General features: G+C 39.3%; 1 protein-coding gene and 1 pseudogene across 6 annotated transcripts in view; one reads left to right on the top strand and one right to left on the bottom strand.

The window, feature by feature from the left end:
* The first annotated feature begins 55 nt into the window (after positions 1-55).
* DHFR (dihydrofolate reductase) lies at positions 56-16,787 on the top strand. 5 transcript variants are annotated; one of them, XR_015168010.1, is made up of 7 exons: positions 56-228; positions 572-621; positions 3,458-3,563; positions 6,845-6,971; positions 9,513-9,628; positions 12,252-12,504; positions 14,093-16,787. XR_015168010.1 is itself a non-coding variant. In XM_086412801.1 (7 exons), exons 4-7 carry the CDS (start codon positions 3,478-3,480, stop codon positions 14,169-14,171), a joined length of 408 nt encoding a protein of 135 aa, XP_086268927.1. In that variant the 5' UTR covers positions 56-228; positions 572-621; positions 2,658-2,881; positions 3,458-3,477; the 3' UTR covers positions 14,172-16,787. The 5 variants fall into 5 exon arrangements, 3 of the variants coding, with proteins under 3 accessions (XP_086268927.1, XP_086268925.1, XP_086268926.1); XM_086412801.1 differs by lacking the exon at positions 12,252-12,504 and adding an exon at positions 2,658-2,881; XR_015168011.1 differs by lacking the exon at positions 572-621.
* The window catches only part of LOC147369873 (uncharacterized), a 42,239-nt pseudogene continuing 39,186 nt past the window's right edge, over positions 13,797-16,849 (bottom strand). The window contains exon 4 of the transcript XR_015168009.1: positions 13,797-16,639. The product of XR_015168009.1 is annotated as an uncharacterized LOC147369873 (transcript). The remainder of the gene's footprint in view (positions 16,640-16,849) is intronic.

The raw sequence follows: 16,849 nt of genomic DNA, 5'->3' as shown, positions 1-16,849 counted from the left end.
GGCGGGAGGCGGGGCGGGGGCGCGGTCTCGCCTACACAAATAGGGCTGGAGGGGCGGGGCGCCCAAGATTTCGCGCCAAGCTGCCGGACCGTGGCGGGGTCGGGGTCCACAGCTAGCTAGAAAGTGTTTTCCTGCCGCTGTCATGGTTCGTCCACTAAACTGCATCGTTGCTGTGTCCCAGAACATGGGTATCGGCAAGAACGGAAACCTGCCCTGGCCACCGCTCAGGTATCTGCTGAGTCCGGGGCGGGGGGTGGGGGGTGGGGTGTCGAGAATGGAAGCTGGCGCCAACGGCCCTTGATTGGGATACCTGGGCCGCGTCGGCCGACGCTGGGAGAAGGAGCGATCGGTCTCGTGACCTGAGCTGGCAAGAGCTAGGCTTGGGCTTCATTCTGCGTCCGGAGCCTGGCGGCAGGTTATTGATTTACGTCCTGCTCTAGCTGCCCGGCTCCTACCCCGCCCTGGAAGTACCCTCCCCCCCCGCAACCAGCGCCCCGTTTGTCGCGGGGCTTTAGAGCTTAAGCCCACGGGATCACATTCTGAGGAACTGCGTGTTTCTCTTAACTTGTAGGAATGAATTCCAGTATTTCCAAAGAATGACTACAGTCTCTTCAGTAGAAGGTAATGTGGCATTTTTAAGTGCTTCAAGTTTGCGAAAGGTCTTGCCTGAGGAAGCTTGCTGCTAAGTCACTTCAGTCGTGTCCGACTCTGTGTGACCCCATAGACGTTAGCCCACCAGGCTCTCCTGCCCCTGGGATTCTCCAGGCAAGAACACTGGAGTGGGTTGCCATTTCCTTCTTCAATGCATGAAAGTGAAAAAGTGAAATCGAAGTCGCTCAGTCGTGTCCGACTCTTAGCGACCCCATGGACTGCAGCCCACCAGGCTCCTCCATCCATGGGATTTTCCAGGCAGCAGTACTGGAGTGGGGTACCAAAGCTTACCAGTGCAAATTTTACTTAAGTGAAAAGTTGCTCATGTTAGTCTTGGACCTTTTGTCTTAACATCAATGTGTATACAGTTCCCAAGACTCATTAAACATTCCTTAAAAAAAAAGTTTATTTGAAATTTTATGTGGGCGCGTTGCTGCTGCTGCTGCTAAGTCGCTTCAGTCGTGTCCGACTCTGTGCGACCCCATAGACGGCAGCCCACCAGGCTCCCCCGTCCCTGGGATTCTCCAGGCAAGAACACTGGAGTGGGTTGCCATTTCCTTCTCCAGTGCATGAAAGTGAAAAATGAAAGTGAAGTCGCTCAGTCATGTCCGACTCTTCGAGACCCCATGGACTGCAGCCCACCAGGCTCCGTACAATTCAGGTATTGGGCAAAATTGGAAGCTAGGTAAAGGCTTCTTTGGAGGTCAGAGCCCGCAAAGGAGAACGGAAGCGGCTTTTGAAATCGCTGCTGCTGTAAGATGATAATGTCTGAATGGCAATGGAGAGGACAAAGGGCAAAAAACCGTTACAAGATGCTCGATTTGGAGATCCGAAAGTTGAAGGTGGTGCGGTAAGGCAAGGATGAACTCTCATTTCCAGTTTGATAGTCTGAGTGACATGGGAAATAGTGAGCAGCTCTAATGATGACAATTTTGAAGTGCTTGTAGGATATTCCAGACAACTTCAGGCTCAGGGAATGAGGTGAATTGAACCACTGGCAAGAAGAGGATAACCAGGGAAAAGAATATGGGCATGAGGGATAGGACCATTTAAAGCCTAAGAAGAGTGTATCTTTGTTCCTTGGAGGAGCAGAAGCAGAGTAAACAGGGGAACCATAAATCGGAAAGGAGCAGATGCAGCATAACTGTAATGGCAGGGATAAAAGGTCCTTGGATTTGGCCCTTGAATCACTGGTCGAGACCAGATGGCAAGAGCTCTAAGGCAAAGGATTGACATTAACGCTCTCAAAATCCTAAGTATGGCCTGCTAATAAGAAGAGCATCCTCTGCCTGTTTGCTTGTTTTCAGTAAATATAGTATTTCTTGGATGAATGAATGAAAGGGTACCAAAGATGTCTTGGCTGTCTCCCTACGTCCTTCATTCATCATTTCTACCTTAGTTGTTAGGTCAGATCTGTGCCATTTTCCTCATCAGAATTCCTCACCTGTTAGCTTCATTAATAGTTGATAATCTCCTTATTGAACACATAAAGTTCTGTCCTTGCAAATATAGTGAATATTGTATAAGGATTCTCTGAATTATGGGGCGGGGGCGGGGAGGGGGATTGTTTATTCTTGAAGGAAAATAAAATTTTTTGCAGTTTGTAAATTTCATGTTTTTGTTTTGAAAAAATCAAACTAATGATGATTCTTTAAGAAAACAGATACATGCACTCCTTTGATAGTCTCTCAGAACATGTCAAGAATCATAGAAATGTATATGTTCCTTTGATCCAGATAGCCAACTCCCAAGGTTTTTCCCTCCTAAGTAATTAAACAAATTGGAAGCTACATATGTAACGTTTTCATAGAAGCAGTATAGTTGAAAGAGAAGCTTAGAGGCACAATTGATAATGTTTTTTAAGCTCATTGCTTGGAATATTAAGCAGCTATCTTTAAGAAAAATTACTGTAATTTAAATATATAAAGTATGCAAATATAAATAATGTATATATGTGAAAGTTGCTCAATCATGTCCAATTCTTTGTGACCCCATGGACTATACAGTCCATGGAATTCTCCAGGCCAGAATACCGGAGTGGGTACCATTCCCTTCTCCAGGGGATCTTCCCAACCCAGGGATCGAACCCAGGTCTGCCACATTGCATGCGGATTCTTTACTAGCTGAGCCACCAGAAGTGAAGTGAAGTGAAGTCACTCAGTCGTGTCCGACTCTTTGCAACACCATGGACTGTAGCCTCCCAGGCTCCTCCATCCATAGGATTTTCCAGGCAAGAGTACTGGAGTGGGTTGCCATTTCCTTCTCCAGGGGATCTTCCCAACCCAGGGATCAAACCCAGGTCTCCCGCATTGTAGGCAGAGGCTTCACCATCTGAGCCACTAGGGAAGCCCTTAAATACCCTTAACAACTTAATTACCCATAACAATAAATAAGTCTTAAATACCCATAACAACTCTACAAGTAGGAACCATTGTTATCTCCATTTTATAGGTAAGGAAAATAAAGCACAGGAAATAAACATGACTTGCTTAGTAGATGACAATACATTCAATTTTAGCACTTCATCCCAGTATCTTTGCTTTTAACTACTATAATATACATGGTTACAGTTGGTTAAAGCTATATATTGGTTATAAATTGGCTAAAGGCAAAGGGAATAATAGTTATTAGACTTAGATAATGGATGACATGATAAATTTTGGTAAAGCTGTTTTAAATTTTAATTTTTAAAGCAGATCCACTAGGTGTCACTATGACCATCATATCTATGCATGTATGTATAAGTATATAAAAATATATATGTATGCTCTCAAAATATATTTATTCTTTCCATGTGATTTTAAAGGTAAACAGAATTTGGTGATTATGGGTAGGAAGACCTGGTTCTCCATTCCAGAGAAGAATCGACCTTTAAAGGACAGAATTAATATAGTTCTCAGTAGAGAACTCAAGTAAGTATTATAACAAATTCACGGCAAGAAAATCGTGTTCCATTTCTTATGGTAGAGGGTTAGTATATGACTGAAATAGTATGAATATTACTATGGATGAAACTACTTAATATCATAAAGGTGATTACAGAAAATGAAGTAGAAGTTATGTATGCCTCATGACAGTAACTTATTCTGTTACTCAAGGGATTGATTTCATCACTTGACAAGTTACATTAAATCTAACTATGGTAATAGATTTGCGAGTTTCCTTGAACCATTATTCAGTAAACTTAAATATGTTATATAATGTAACTTAAGAAACTCTAGTTTCACATAAAATCAAAATACATATGTTTTGGACCTTACCAAAATTAAGTGGTTATCCTTTCTCTGTACCTATCCCTAAATACTGTAAGTTTTCAAATAAGCTAAAAACTGTGCTGTGTTATTTCATCTTGTGCTCTGTTATTTCTAGTTTACCACAACACCCAAATAATATTTTGTACTTAGGCTCTTTACCCAAAGTCTGAAGGTTAAAAATTTCAAAGTTTTGAAATGGAAGCATTTCCCAGGGATTCTCAGGAGTGTCTTTTGTTGACCTGTGCAAGGAATTTTTCTGTTCACCAGTCTAACATTAGGTGACATAGATCTGGATGCCTGGAAATGCCCTGGGGACTCAGCAGGGTGAGGAGGGAGAGGTGGTTCAAGTAATAGCATTAAGGCTGTTCATCAAGTCAGCTCCAGTGCTTTGTCCGGCACCAAGGCTTCCATGGCATTTACTCTACAGGGGCTTTCCATTTTGTTTCTTTTTGTTACTGTTTACATTGGTCCTAGCTCACTAAGATAACTTCCTGAACCCCAAGGGATTTGGGGGGTGGGGGAGCACCTGAATTATACCATAAGAGGAAGTTTGGAATTGGCATGGTAATTATTCTCTCTTAAACTAATAATCTAAGCAGAAAAAGAATGCAGTATCCTAAGGTACTGCTTGCTTAAGAACAAGGGTCATAATATTCCTTTCCCATGTGTATTATTAGGGTTCAACCAGAGCATCAGACCAGTAGCAGATAGATAGGTAAAAGACTTTTATTGCAAGGAATTATGCCATTGTGGGGGCTGGCTGCTGCTGCTAAGTCGCTTCAGTCGTGTCCGACTCTGTGCGACCCCATAGACGGCAGACCATCAGGAAGGATAGGCAGGAACTCTAGAAGGGGCTGAAGCTGCTGCCCACTGGGGAAATTTCTTCAGGGAAGCCTCAGATCTGTTCTTAATACCTTTCAACCCCTTGAATTAGGTCCACCCAGATTAAAGTCATCTAATTATCAGCTTTAATCACATCTACAAAATACCTTCATGGCAACACCTAGATTGCTGTCTAAATAACTGAGTACTGTAGCCTAGCCAAGTGAATATATCAAAGACCATGGGAAGGAAAAAAACACTGCACAACTATAGCCTAAGGGGATTCAGGCTTGTGTAGATTTTCTCCCAAATCCCTCCTAGTATGGTATAGGTTAAAAACATGAAAGAAAGTATACCAGAATATTTGCACTGATTGCCTTTGGGTAGGGGAATATGTCTTGCCATCTGCCCCAGTCTTCATGCTGGTCTCTCCTGATTGCTAGGATATTCTGATGATCTCTTTACTTGGTAGGTTCACTGATTGTATTGCCATTCCCAGAGACTCTTTAATAACATATTCTTGAATACTATTTAAGTTTATTTATGGCCAGCTTGAGCTAAAACGAACATAAAGAAATCTCAGTGGGGGAGATTTTCAGTTGGGGAAGAATATCTCCAATTTCTTCCTTATGACCCCCTGTGGTGTATATAATTGGATTTGTTTTTTTCTTATGTATTTATAAATAACATTTGTTGGTGTATTTTCACTTTTTTTTATAAGGCAGAGAGAAAATTTTAAATCTTTATAACCAAGAGAAAATTTAAAATCTTTATTACCAAGCACACCAGGGAAATAAGGATTCCAGTTAGGGAAACATTTTATTTTTTATCCTTCCTTCTGCTTCCCTACTTGTGGTCAGTTCCACATATATCCTGAGCACCTGCTGTGTGCCAGGCACTGCTAGGTCCTAAATAACAGTGGGGAGATTCACACAGGTAAATATCTAATTCATGTAAGCTTTTAAGATAGGTTCAGTTTCTTACCACCACCACCCCCAGGGTAAAAAGAAACTGAATCCTCAAAGTAGCCCCAAAATTTGCTGCCAGATATTAGTCATTTTGGGTAAGTGTTTCCTTAATAAGGTATAGGAAAAAAATGCCTTTCCAAAGCTTTTTAGACAATCCAATTGTGGCTTTAAAAGAAATATTACACAGCCACACTTGGAAAACAGGCATTTTCTCAAAACATTAAACACAGAATCATCATATGCCCCAGCAATCCCACCCCTTGGTATATACCCAAGAGAAATGAAGGCAAAATTACATAAGAACCTATACACAGATATTCAAAGCAGCATCATTCATAGTAGCCAAAAAATGGAAACATCCCAAATGTCCATCAACTGATGAATGGATCAACAAAATGTGCTATATCCATGCTATGGAATATTATTCCACAATAAAAGGAATGAATTACTGATACACGCTACAACATAAATAAATTTGGAAAACTAGAGTTTAATATTACTTTATTGTTTTTCTTTTGAAATAAATACTATGTACAACAAAATGTACATTTTTGTCTTATGTGTACATTTCCTACATTTTAACAAATGTATGCATCTATGCCTCTGATGCTGGGAAAGATTGAAGGCAAAAGAAGAGGGCAGCAGAGGATAAGATGGTTAGATAGCATTACTGACTCAATGGACATGAGTTTGAGCCAACTCCAGGAGATGGTGGAAGACAGGGAAGCACCGTGTGCTGCAGTCCATGAGGTCGCAGAGTCAGACATGACTTAGCAACTCAGCAACAACATGCACCTGTGTAACCCATATCAAAGATAGAGAACGTTCCTGTCACTCCCAGAAAGCTGCCTCGAGTCCCTTACTGGTGAATCTTTACCCCTTCCCTCCAGAAACAACTACCGTTCTGATCTTTCTAACACACATATCATGCGATATCACAGGTGGTTTTGGTTTTGATTCATTGTGGACTGTACATCAATAAGGGTTGAATTATTGGCCATGGGCCATACTGATGCTAAATGCTTTTTATTGAAAGGTCTTATGTTTATGATGATTTTTACTTTATTATTACTGCTTCCTAGTCAGATTATTTTACTAATATGAATGGTGTTTGTAAATATTATGTGTAATTCTTTCTGTTAACCTCAGGGAACCTCCAAAGGGAGCTCATTTTCTTGCCAAAAGTCTGGATGATGCCTTAGAACTTATTGAAGATCCAGAATTAACAAATAAAGTAGACGTGGTTTGGATAGTGGGAGGCAGTTCTGTTTATAAGGTAAGAAAAATTATCTGTGAATATAAAGAAATAGTCTACCCTCTTTCAGCTTCCCTGCCATCTGAACTTTGAAAAAATAAGCCATGAGCAAAGCGTGTTATTTCTATAAGTTAGACATACTGTCAGTTTGAATTACTCATTTTTCAACACTATCAGACAAACTAAATGAAACTTTTAAAATAAGTTTTTAGGTCTATACCAATTTATTTTCAATTCAAAATAGTTGACGTTTCCAATTTTAAAAACATTCTAAACCCTTCCTGAGAATTGTATTTGCACTGCATTGTTTACTTTTCCGTATGTGCCCTGCATACACTGAGTTATCATCTGTTTTTCAGGATAAATATGTTCCTTACCGAGAAAAGGCTATGGCTGTCCATTGATATACAGTGACTAGATGGATATGAGCTAATTAAAAACAGAAGACTCCCTCAGCAGTTTTCGTTTAAAATGAGGATAAGGAGAAAGTGTTACATGATTTCATATCATAAAGGAAGACAGTATGTAAAATAGAAAATAATTCCTTTTGCTTGATACCAGAAGACCTCCAGCTTTAGAAAATGCTGAGGTTAATACATAGAATTTTATAACATTGATGAAAGATGAACATTTATGGGGAGGAAAAAAAGTCAGCCCCTATTCTTTGGTGGCTTGTGGTAATACACGAACACTGAAATTATTTTAGAAAGAAGAGGTATATATAATATATATATATATTATAAAAATTCTTGTTTTTTGTGTTCCTCTTTCTACAACCTTTATTTCTTCCATTTGTAATAGGCGGAAAATGGACATTTTTCGTTGGTCTTTTTGGCCAAGTATGAATTTTTTAAGAAAATAAATCCTGTCTTTTCCTCAGTGTCTATCATATTTTGAATGATTCAATACTGCAGTCACTTGAAAATGTATTGTAAATGATGCTGCTGCTGCTGCTGCTAAGTCGCTTCAGTCGTGTCCGACTCTGTGCGACCCCAGAGACGGCAGCCCACCAGGCTCCCCCGTCCCTGGGATTCTCCAGGCAAGAACACTGGAGTGGGTTGCCACTTCCTTCTCCAATGCATGAAAGTGAAAGTGAAGTCGCTTAGTCATATCCGACTCTAGCGACCCCATGGACTGCAGCCCACTAGGCTCCTCTGCCCATGGGATTTTCTAGGCAAAAGTACTGGAGTGGGATGCCATTGCCTTCTCCGATTCTAAACGATATAAGTACTTAAATACATTTATACAATTTGATATATCTAAACGCATATAAATAAAGAAGTAGAATCCCTAGGTAGATAATTCACTAGGGATTACTTCACATCATAATGACTTGTAGAACATTCAAATCTACCAGCCTGTTTTTGTAAACAGAGTTTTATTAGAACATAGCCATGCCTATTGGTTTATTAATGTTTATGACTGCTTTTGCTACAAAGGTATGAAACTGTATGGCCCACAAAGCCTAAAATATTTACCATCTGACTCTGTACAGAAACAGTGGACCAAATATCATTAACTATTACTTGTTTTCCAAACTTTAAGCTTTTTATTTTGTATTGGGTATAGCCAATTAACAACGTTGTGGTAGTTTCAGGTAAGCAGTGAAGGGACTCAGTCATACATACACTTGTACAAATATCATTAACTTTGATATAGATCTTCAAATGCTACCGTGATTAGTCCCTTCAATTTTTCTAATTTTTGGTACAGTAAGAATTGATTTGGTTGGGGCAAGAAAAAAACTGATTTAATGGAAGCCATAGTATTGAAAATAAAAAGTAAAATTTGTTCTATGACCTTTATGTGGAATCTTAAGGAGTACAGACACTTGAATTTATATGTATATGGTTTTGTGGGTTTTTTTTTTTTTTTTTACTTCTGTAAGCTATTTCACAATCAAGAGTTATTGCTTTATTAGAGCTGCGATTGGGACTGACTCCTGACTTTGTATTCGAATTTTAAGATATTTGTTCTAGGGAAGTTTTTTCTGTAGAAACTAGCAACAGTGTTATAGGCAGTGGCACTGTCTCTATAAGACCAAATGCAATCATTGGCAACAACAGACAGAATGTGTTACCTACTAGCATTGTGACTATCTGCTGAGAAATTGAAGCATTATTAAATTTTATGTAAAGGTACTAAGTATGCCCTTGGGATTTTCATTAGTCAAAGTTTCATGAAATTACTATCTTATTCATATATACATACATGCATACATACATATATATATATATATGTAAGTTTTTTCCATGGAGGGAAAGTAAATAATTTGGGGGTTTTAATTCTTAAACAACAACCTAAGATAAAAGACAAATTGAATGCTTAGATGCAAAAAGAGTTTATGCAAGCAAACTAGAGCCCAGAGTATATTTGAATTCACCCTTGTAACTATTGATAAATGATTAGGGCCATTCTCAGCTAAGTCATACTTTTGCAGGGACCCAAAGTGAAGAATAGGATAATTATAGCATACTTTGGAGGTAATTAAAAATATTACAGTTTCTATAGCTTTAGACACAGATAAATAAGGAAATTAATGCCTTTTGTTCTATTTCAAAGGAAGCCATGAACAAGCCAGGCCATGTTAGACTATTTGTGACAAGGATCATGCAAGAATTTGAAAGTGATGCGTTTTTCCCAGAAATTGATTTTGAAAAATATAAACTTCTTCCAGAGTAAGTAAAATGTTATCAATTAGTCTGAAGCACCTTTGGCTTTCCTGCTTAAGAACTATAAAAAAGAGAATGTGTCTTCAGATAGAATTCAAGGTAGTAATGTGTTTTATAGACTTAAGCTATAGGAATTTGGGGTATCTGCTTTAACACACTTGGGAAGGTTCAGGTTTTAATGATTTTGCTGAAGTCTAGAGAGTCGGCCTTAGTTCGTTCTGTGAGATCTCTGCTTATTCGGGATCAGACCTCTGCCTTAGGGGATACAGTGCTTACCTAGACAGGTGATGTTACTATCACTATGCTCCAGATCACGTTTTTCATAACAGAGGAGGAGGGGGGTGAGTAACAGATAAGCATCCAAAGAGTTTCTGTGTGGTGAATTGAAATACTGCAATGTGGTAGATTCTGTGTATTCTGAGAAGTCCTTTCTGAACGATGACGCCTACACTGAGAGCTAAACAGCAAGAAGCCAGCCACACAAAGACCTGAGAAGAGCATTCCAGAAACCAGAAGTAGCTAGTGCAAGAGACCTGAGGGCAGAAACAAGCCTGGCATGTTCCCTGAACCTGAAAACCACTGTGGACATTGTGAGTGAGGAGGGGACTGAAAGGGATCAGACCAAGGGCGAGGTTAGAGGGTTCTGAATAGAGAATGATACTGTTCTTCTGGAGAAGGAGTAGGCTACCCACTCCAGTATTCTTGGGCTTCTCTTGTGGCTCAGCTGGTAAAGAGTCCGCCTGCAATGGGGGAGACCTGGGTTTGATCCCTGGGTTGGGAAGATCCCCTGGAGAAGGAAATGGTACTCACTCCAGTATTCTGGCCTGCAGAATTCCATGGACTGTATAGTCCATGGGGTGGCAAAGAGTCAGACACTGCGCAGCTTTCACTTTGACTTTAACTGTTCTGTTACGGGAAGTGGGCAAGAGGGACAGGAGTGAAGGAGGGAAGCCCGTTACAGTAGTCCAGGTGAAAGATGAAGGAACTTAGTTAGCAGTGGTGGAGGTGGAAGAAGAGGTTACATTTGATTTACTCTGTACTTGCGCTTTTAGCATGAAACTGATTGTGAAAACATTTTAGTTTAAAAGCACTTTTCAGCTGTTGGCTATGGAGAGTAGAAGATTAATTATACCAACACTTTTAGACTAGCTCTTAACACATTCTTTCAGACATTCTCAGTTGAAAACAGTCTTTGAGTGTAAGTTTGATTTTGGAAATTCCTCCTAAAAGCAACATTCAGAGCAAAGTCTGTATAAATGGATGATGAGGGCCAGTCTCAATTAAGTCATACTTTTGCAGGGTAAAATATATTATATATATTTACTATAAAGCTTTAGACTAAAGTATATTACTTTCTAGAATTGGGGCTTCCCTGGTAACTTAGCTGGTGAAGAATCTGCCTGCAATGCAGGAGACACGGTATAATTCCTGGGTTGGGAAAATCCGCTGGAGAAGGGATAGGCCTACCCATTCCAGTATTCTTGCCTGGAGAATTCCATGGACAGAGGAACCTGGCAGGCTACAGTCCATGGGGTTGCATTGTTGGACATGACTGAGCCACTTGCATTTTCTTTTAGAGTAATATAGGTAATGGTCTTGAATCAAATGAAGGGTGTAACTGATTTTCTTGGGCTCTTAACTAGCTCTAAAAAAATCTGGAAACTCTAAGAACTCTAAAAATTTCCTAAACAACCAAAGTACAGCCTTTTGCTTATTTGGTCTCCAAAGGTGACTGCTTAGAAAAATCACATTATTGATTTCAATCATATATATACACGTGGGGCTTCCCTGGTGGCTCAGTCGGTAAAGAATCTGCCTGCAGCACAGGAGATCAGGTTTGATCCCTGGGTTGGCAAGATTCCCTGGAGAAGGAAATGACTATCCACTCCAGTATTCTTGCCTGGGAAATCCCGGGGTAGAGGAGCCTAGCAGGCTACAGTTCGTGGAGATACAGTACTGTGGATACAGTGTGTGTATCCAACTCGCAAAGAGTTGGATACAACTAATGACTAAACCACCACCGTATATACAGTTTTTAAAAATTGTCTGTGTTTTGTTGTCCCAGCTTATTTTCTCCTGTGCTGCTTAGATCTGATTCTCACCTTCTGTGGATACTGATCTCTGCTGTCCCTCTTTTTTACCTTTCTTTTTTTGCTACTAACAAAAAGAATAAATTACTGTGTGAATCAGCTTCATATTAAATACCTTTAAAATACCTGTCTAAACCCTATTGCTCTGAATCAGACATCTTACAAAGCTGTGACCCTTTAGAATCCTTTATAATTTAAATACAGGGCTGGCTTTTTGACTCCTAGAAAAAAAAATGTGAACATCTTTACTGAGAAATGATTCACACATCTCAACATTCATCCATTCGAAATATAAAATTCAATGGGTTTTAGTATATTCAGAGTTTTGTGGCTATCACCACAATCTCAAGTTCAGAACATTTTCACCACCCTGCTAAAAAATCCCTGTGCACATTAGCAGCTGCTCTTTATTCCCCTCCCATCTTGGCTCTAGGGAACACTAATCTATTTTCTGCCTCTATAGATATGCCTATTCTGGATATTTCATATTAACAGAATCATATAAAATGAAGTCTCTCACTTAGTATTCTGTTTGTAAGGTCATCCATGTTGTTACTGGTTTGATCACCTTGCTGTCCAAAGGACTATAAAGAGTCTTCTCCAGGACCACAGTTTGAAAGCCTCAATTCTTCAGCACTCTGCCTTCTTTATGATCCAGTTCTCACAGCCATTCATGTCTACTGGAGAGACCATGCTGCTGCTGCTGCTGCTAAGTTGCTTCAGTCGTGTCCGACTCTGTGCGACCCCATAGACCGCAGCCCACCAGGCTCCGCTGTCCCTGGGATTCTCCAGGCAAGAACACTGGAGTGGGTTGCCATTTCCTTCTCCAATGCATGAAAGTGAAAAGTGAAAGTGAAGTCACTCAGTCATGTCTGATTCCTAGTGACCCCATGGACTGCAGCCCACCAGGCTCCTCCGTCCATGGGATTTTCCAGGCAAGAGTACTGGAGTGGGTTGCCATTGCCTTCTCCAGGAGAGACCATAGCCTTGACTATACAGACCTTTGTTGGCAAAGTGATGTCTTTGCTTTTTAACACACTGTCTAGGTTTATCATAGCTTTCCTGCCAAGAAGCAATCGTCTTTAATTTCATTGTTGCAGTCACCATCCACAATGATTTTAGAGCCCAGAAAGGGGAAATCTATTACAGCTTCCACCTCTTCCCCTTCTGTTTTCCATAATGTAATAGGACCAGATGCCATGATCTTAGTTTTTTAATATTGAGTTTTTAGCTGGCTTTTTCACTCTCCTTCTTTACCCTCATCAATACAATACAGTATTGTAAACTATAGGCACAGTGTCACACAGAACATCTCCAGGACTGACTGATCCTGCTGAAATTGTATATACCCTTTGAACAGCTACTCCCTGTTTCCTCCTTCCCCCAACCCCTGTGAACCACCCTTGTACTCTCTTGCTTCCATGAATTTGACCATTGTAGATTTCTCATGTAAGAAGAATCATGCAATACTGTCCTTCCGCGACTGACTTATTCCATTTAGCATATTGTCCTCCAAGTTCATCCATGTTGTTACAGATGGCAGGATGTCCTTTTCTTTTGAAAGTTGAATGATAGTCTATTTTATGTATACATATTTTCTTTATATATTCATTTGTCGCTATAGTTTCCATATCTCGGCTGTAGTGAACATGGAAGTGCAATTATCTCCTCAAGAGCCTTACCGGACTTCACTTGCTAAGTGACTTCACTTACCAGAAAAATGAGAGAGAGTGTTGGCAAGGATGTGGAGAAATTAGGACTCTTGCACACTACTGATAGAAATGTAAAATGGTGCAGCCACTGTGAAAAACAGTATATGGCTCCTCAGAATACTAAAAGTAGAACTACCATATGATCCAGCAATCCCACTTCTAAGTATATACCCAAAGGAGGGCCTGGGTTTTGACTTAGAAGCTGGTGGGAACACCAACCTAAGTGAGTGTTAGGGCACAGAAAAAATAAACAGTGATTCTAGTAAAGGATTTGCAATAAGCCACACAGTGGGGAATTAGAGCGGTGTCGTGTCTACTAATTAAACAGAAATCAAGAATTACCATACATCACATATAACTTCAGTTCCACTCTGACAGTTAAAGGTTGAATTTTATTTTCCCTTTGCTCACACAAGAAATTTGATACCAAGTTTAAGACTTAGAAAACGTCCTTAAGAAATTTCACATTAGCTGGATAATACAGTGGAAAGATAAAGACAAACTGCTAACAGTGGTTAGTTTGGGGGAGAAGAATTTGGAGTAAGAAGGAAAGGAAGAATTAAACGTTTCATTTTCTAACGCTCTACAGAGTTTGAAGTTTTGCTTACTATTGCATGTGTGATGTATTTGCATAATATTTAATTATACATCTTTTTTTTTTTTTACAGATATCCAGGTGTTCCTTTGGATGTCCAGGAGGAAAAAGGCATTAAGTACAAATTTGAAGTATATGAAAAGAACAATTAATGTGAAAATGTTTTCCGATCTATTTTACAATGTTGTATTAGTTTCTGCTGTAGAACAAAGTGAATAAGCTATACATATATCCCCTGTTTTTTGGATTTCCTTACCTTAGATCACCACAGACCATTGAGTAGAGTTCCCTGTGCTATACAGTAGGTTCTCATGAGTTATCTGTTTTTTATATAGTTGTATATTCCCCATTAATCTTAACTAGACTCTATCAGATACCATTTGTAAAACATGTCTTGCTATAACTGTCTGAATTTCCATTAAGGGGCAGGAATAGGTTACCAGCACCACCTAGGGTAGAATATATCTATCAAGATAACAAAGTGGGAGAGTCCCCTGGTGGCAAGAAACCAGAGCCTGTAGAGCTAGGGGGTAAGTTCAAAGGTCAGAAATGGACAATAAACAGAAAAACTAGCATTCCGTTATTAAATTAGATCAAAAGAGGGACTAAGAATTACTCCATATAGATCACACTACTGAAAAAAATTCTGTTCACACAGACCATTCCACAAGGATAGTGATGAACAGGTACAAGACTACCTTTTGATGGTTAAGAAAACGTCTGAGACCTTTAAAAACTTTGTTTCTGACCTTCAGTGAGATTTCACAGGATGTTACAATGGTAGAACAAGAATTGGCTGCTCTTTACAAGAAAGGATAATCTAAAATCACACATAATGGCTAAAATTTTAAAAGGTAATAAATTGAGAATGAATATTGCTAGAAACCAAAATTAGTAAGTTAGAAACTAAACATCACAGAATTAAAAAATAAACCATGTTTTACCCATCTTATTAGCAAAGATTTAGATTACTAATATAAAAAAATAGCATTTTCTGCCCTATAAATTGGTACAAACTTTTTAGTGTGTAAGTTAGCAGTATCAATTAAAATTCAAAATATTCTGGGTTTGGACCCAGAACTTCCACTTCTAAAACTTATTCCTGAACAAAGAGATGGGTCCAAGAATATTAGTTGCAAAATTTTGTTTTAAACTTGGAAAGAACCCAAATGTTGATTAATAAAGAACTATTTAATATGTCTATAAAATGTAACATCTGCACCAGTAAAAAAAAAGGATGACTGAAAAATACCAAAAACTGCTAAGAAGCAACTTATGTATCAACTCAAAATGTCTAATAAATGTTAAAGTGTGGGGGAAAGCATGCAGCAGGCTATTGACAGTACCAGTTTGGAGTGTTGTTTTCTGCATTAGGTATGTCTGTCGTGATTAGACTTTCTGAAGTATTATGTGCTTATTTTTATTACAAAAATGACTTAATAAATAGAGCCCTTTATGTTTAGCAGTAAAATTAGGATACAGGCCATCAGAAGTAAAAAGAAATGTCCTAAAATCCTCCTAGAGGGAAAAGACAGATCACACAGAAAAATAGGAACCAATACTGAGGAAGACTTACAAACCACACGAAAACAGTGGTACTCTCTGCAAGGAACATAACCAGAAAACTCTTAGTATCCAGAGTTTATAGGTCTTAGATACTGACACAAAAAAGAAGGAAGCCAATTAGAGAAGAGGAAACTCAAATGACCAAAATGTCCCTGCCTAATTGGAGAAATGCAAATTAAAGCTACAGCAGGGTACCATCCACACACATCAGATGTGGCGTTCTCAGTAATACCAATTTATTTGATAGATGGTATCAGAAAGCATCAGTTGGTACGTGGAAAAGTCAAACCGGGAAGGTAAGAAGGCCAGTTCAAGGTCAGCGAGCAAGTTCCCATTGGGTTACAAACTCAGTACTGCTGAAATATCTGGGAAATGGAGGGGAGGAAAGCTGGAGTATTTATCCCCCACCCATTGATGGGGGCTACTCCCAGGGTTGTCAGCCCCCTGACCTGTCTACGACTGAACACACCAATGACTAGACAGAACCCCAGGTGTGTGCAGTAAGAGGCTGCTGACACGCTCAGTTCAGTCGCTCATTCGTGTCCAACTCTTTGTGACCCCATGGACTGCAGCACGCCAGGCCTCCCTGTCCATCACCAACTCGCAGAGTTTACTTAAACTCATGTCCATTGCATCAATGATGCCATCCAACCATCTCATCCTCTGTTGTCCCCTTCTCCTGCCTTCGATCTTTCCCAGCATCAGGGTCTTTTCCAGTGAGTCAGTTCTTCACATCAGGTGGCCAAAATATGACATGCTCAGGACCAGCAAATGTAAACACTTAAAACAATTCCATGTTTATGATTATGTACAATTTCATACTTCTTTATATAGTAAAAAGTATAAAGACACAGATAGTTTAAAGTATTTTACAATTTTAAAATACATAGAAGCATGAAGACAAATTACAGGTTCAGGAGAGGAATGATAGTAATTCAGACTAGAGAATCAGGTGCAGTAAAAAATTTGATTCAGGATAGATTTAAAAGTTGGAGGTAACAGGATTTTCTGGTGGTACTGGATTTTGGCTGTGAACCTACTGAATTTGAAATACCTGTAAGGAAGGAAAAAGGGAATGAAAGAAAAACTGAAATAATAGAACCATGCTGTTAAAATTCTAAATTATTTTTAACTGATAAATCTGTGCTAAGTCACTTATATCGTATATTCAATCTTATAATAAATTCTATGTGGCATCCACATTTGAGGCTGATTTGGCATTTCATTATATTAACCACATTGCTATAAATGACATTCCCAATCG

This window comes from Bos grunniens, chromosome 7 (genome assembly GCF_055505025.1).
Source record: "Bos grunniens cultivar Pamir isolate PY7600 chromosome 7, Bosgru_T2T1.0, whole genome shotgun sequence".
NCBI lineage: Eukaryota > Metazoa > Chordata > Mammalia > Artiodactyla > Bovidae > Bos > Bos grunniens.
Note: the sequence above shows the minus strand (reverse complement) of the source record. Positions and strands in the feature narration are given on the sequence as shown.

Coding starts and splice junctions, on each gene's coding strand:
- DHFR (XM_086412799.1), top strand. CDS start 143: ATGGTTCGTCCACTAAACTGCATCGTTGCTGTGTCCCAGAACATGGGT. Junction 229..571: donor CTGCCCTGGCCACCGCTCAG/GTATCTGCTGAG, acceptor CTTAACTTGTAG/GAATGAATTCCAGTATTTCC. Junction 9,629..14,092: donor AAATATAAACTTCTTCCAGA/GTAAGTAAAATG, acceptor TTTTTTTTACAG/ATATCCAGGTGTTCCTTTGG.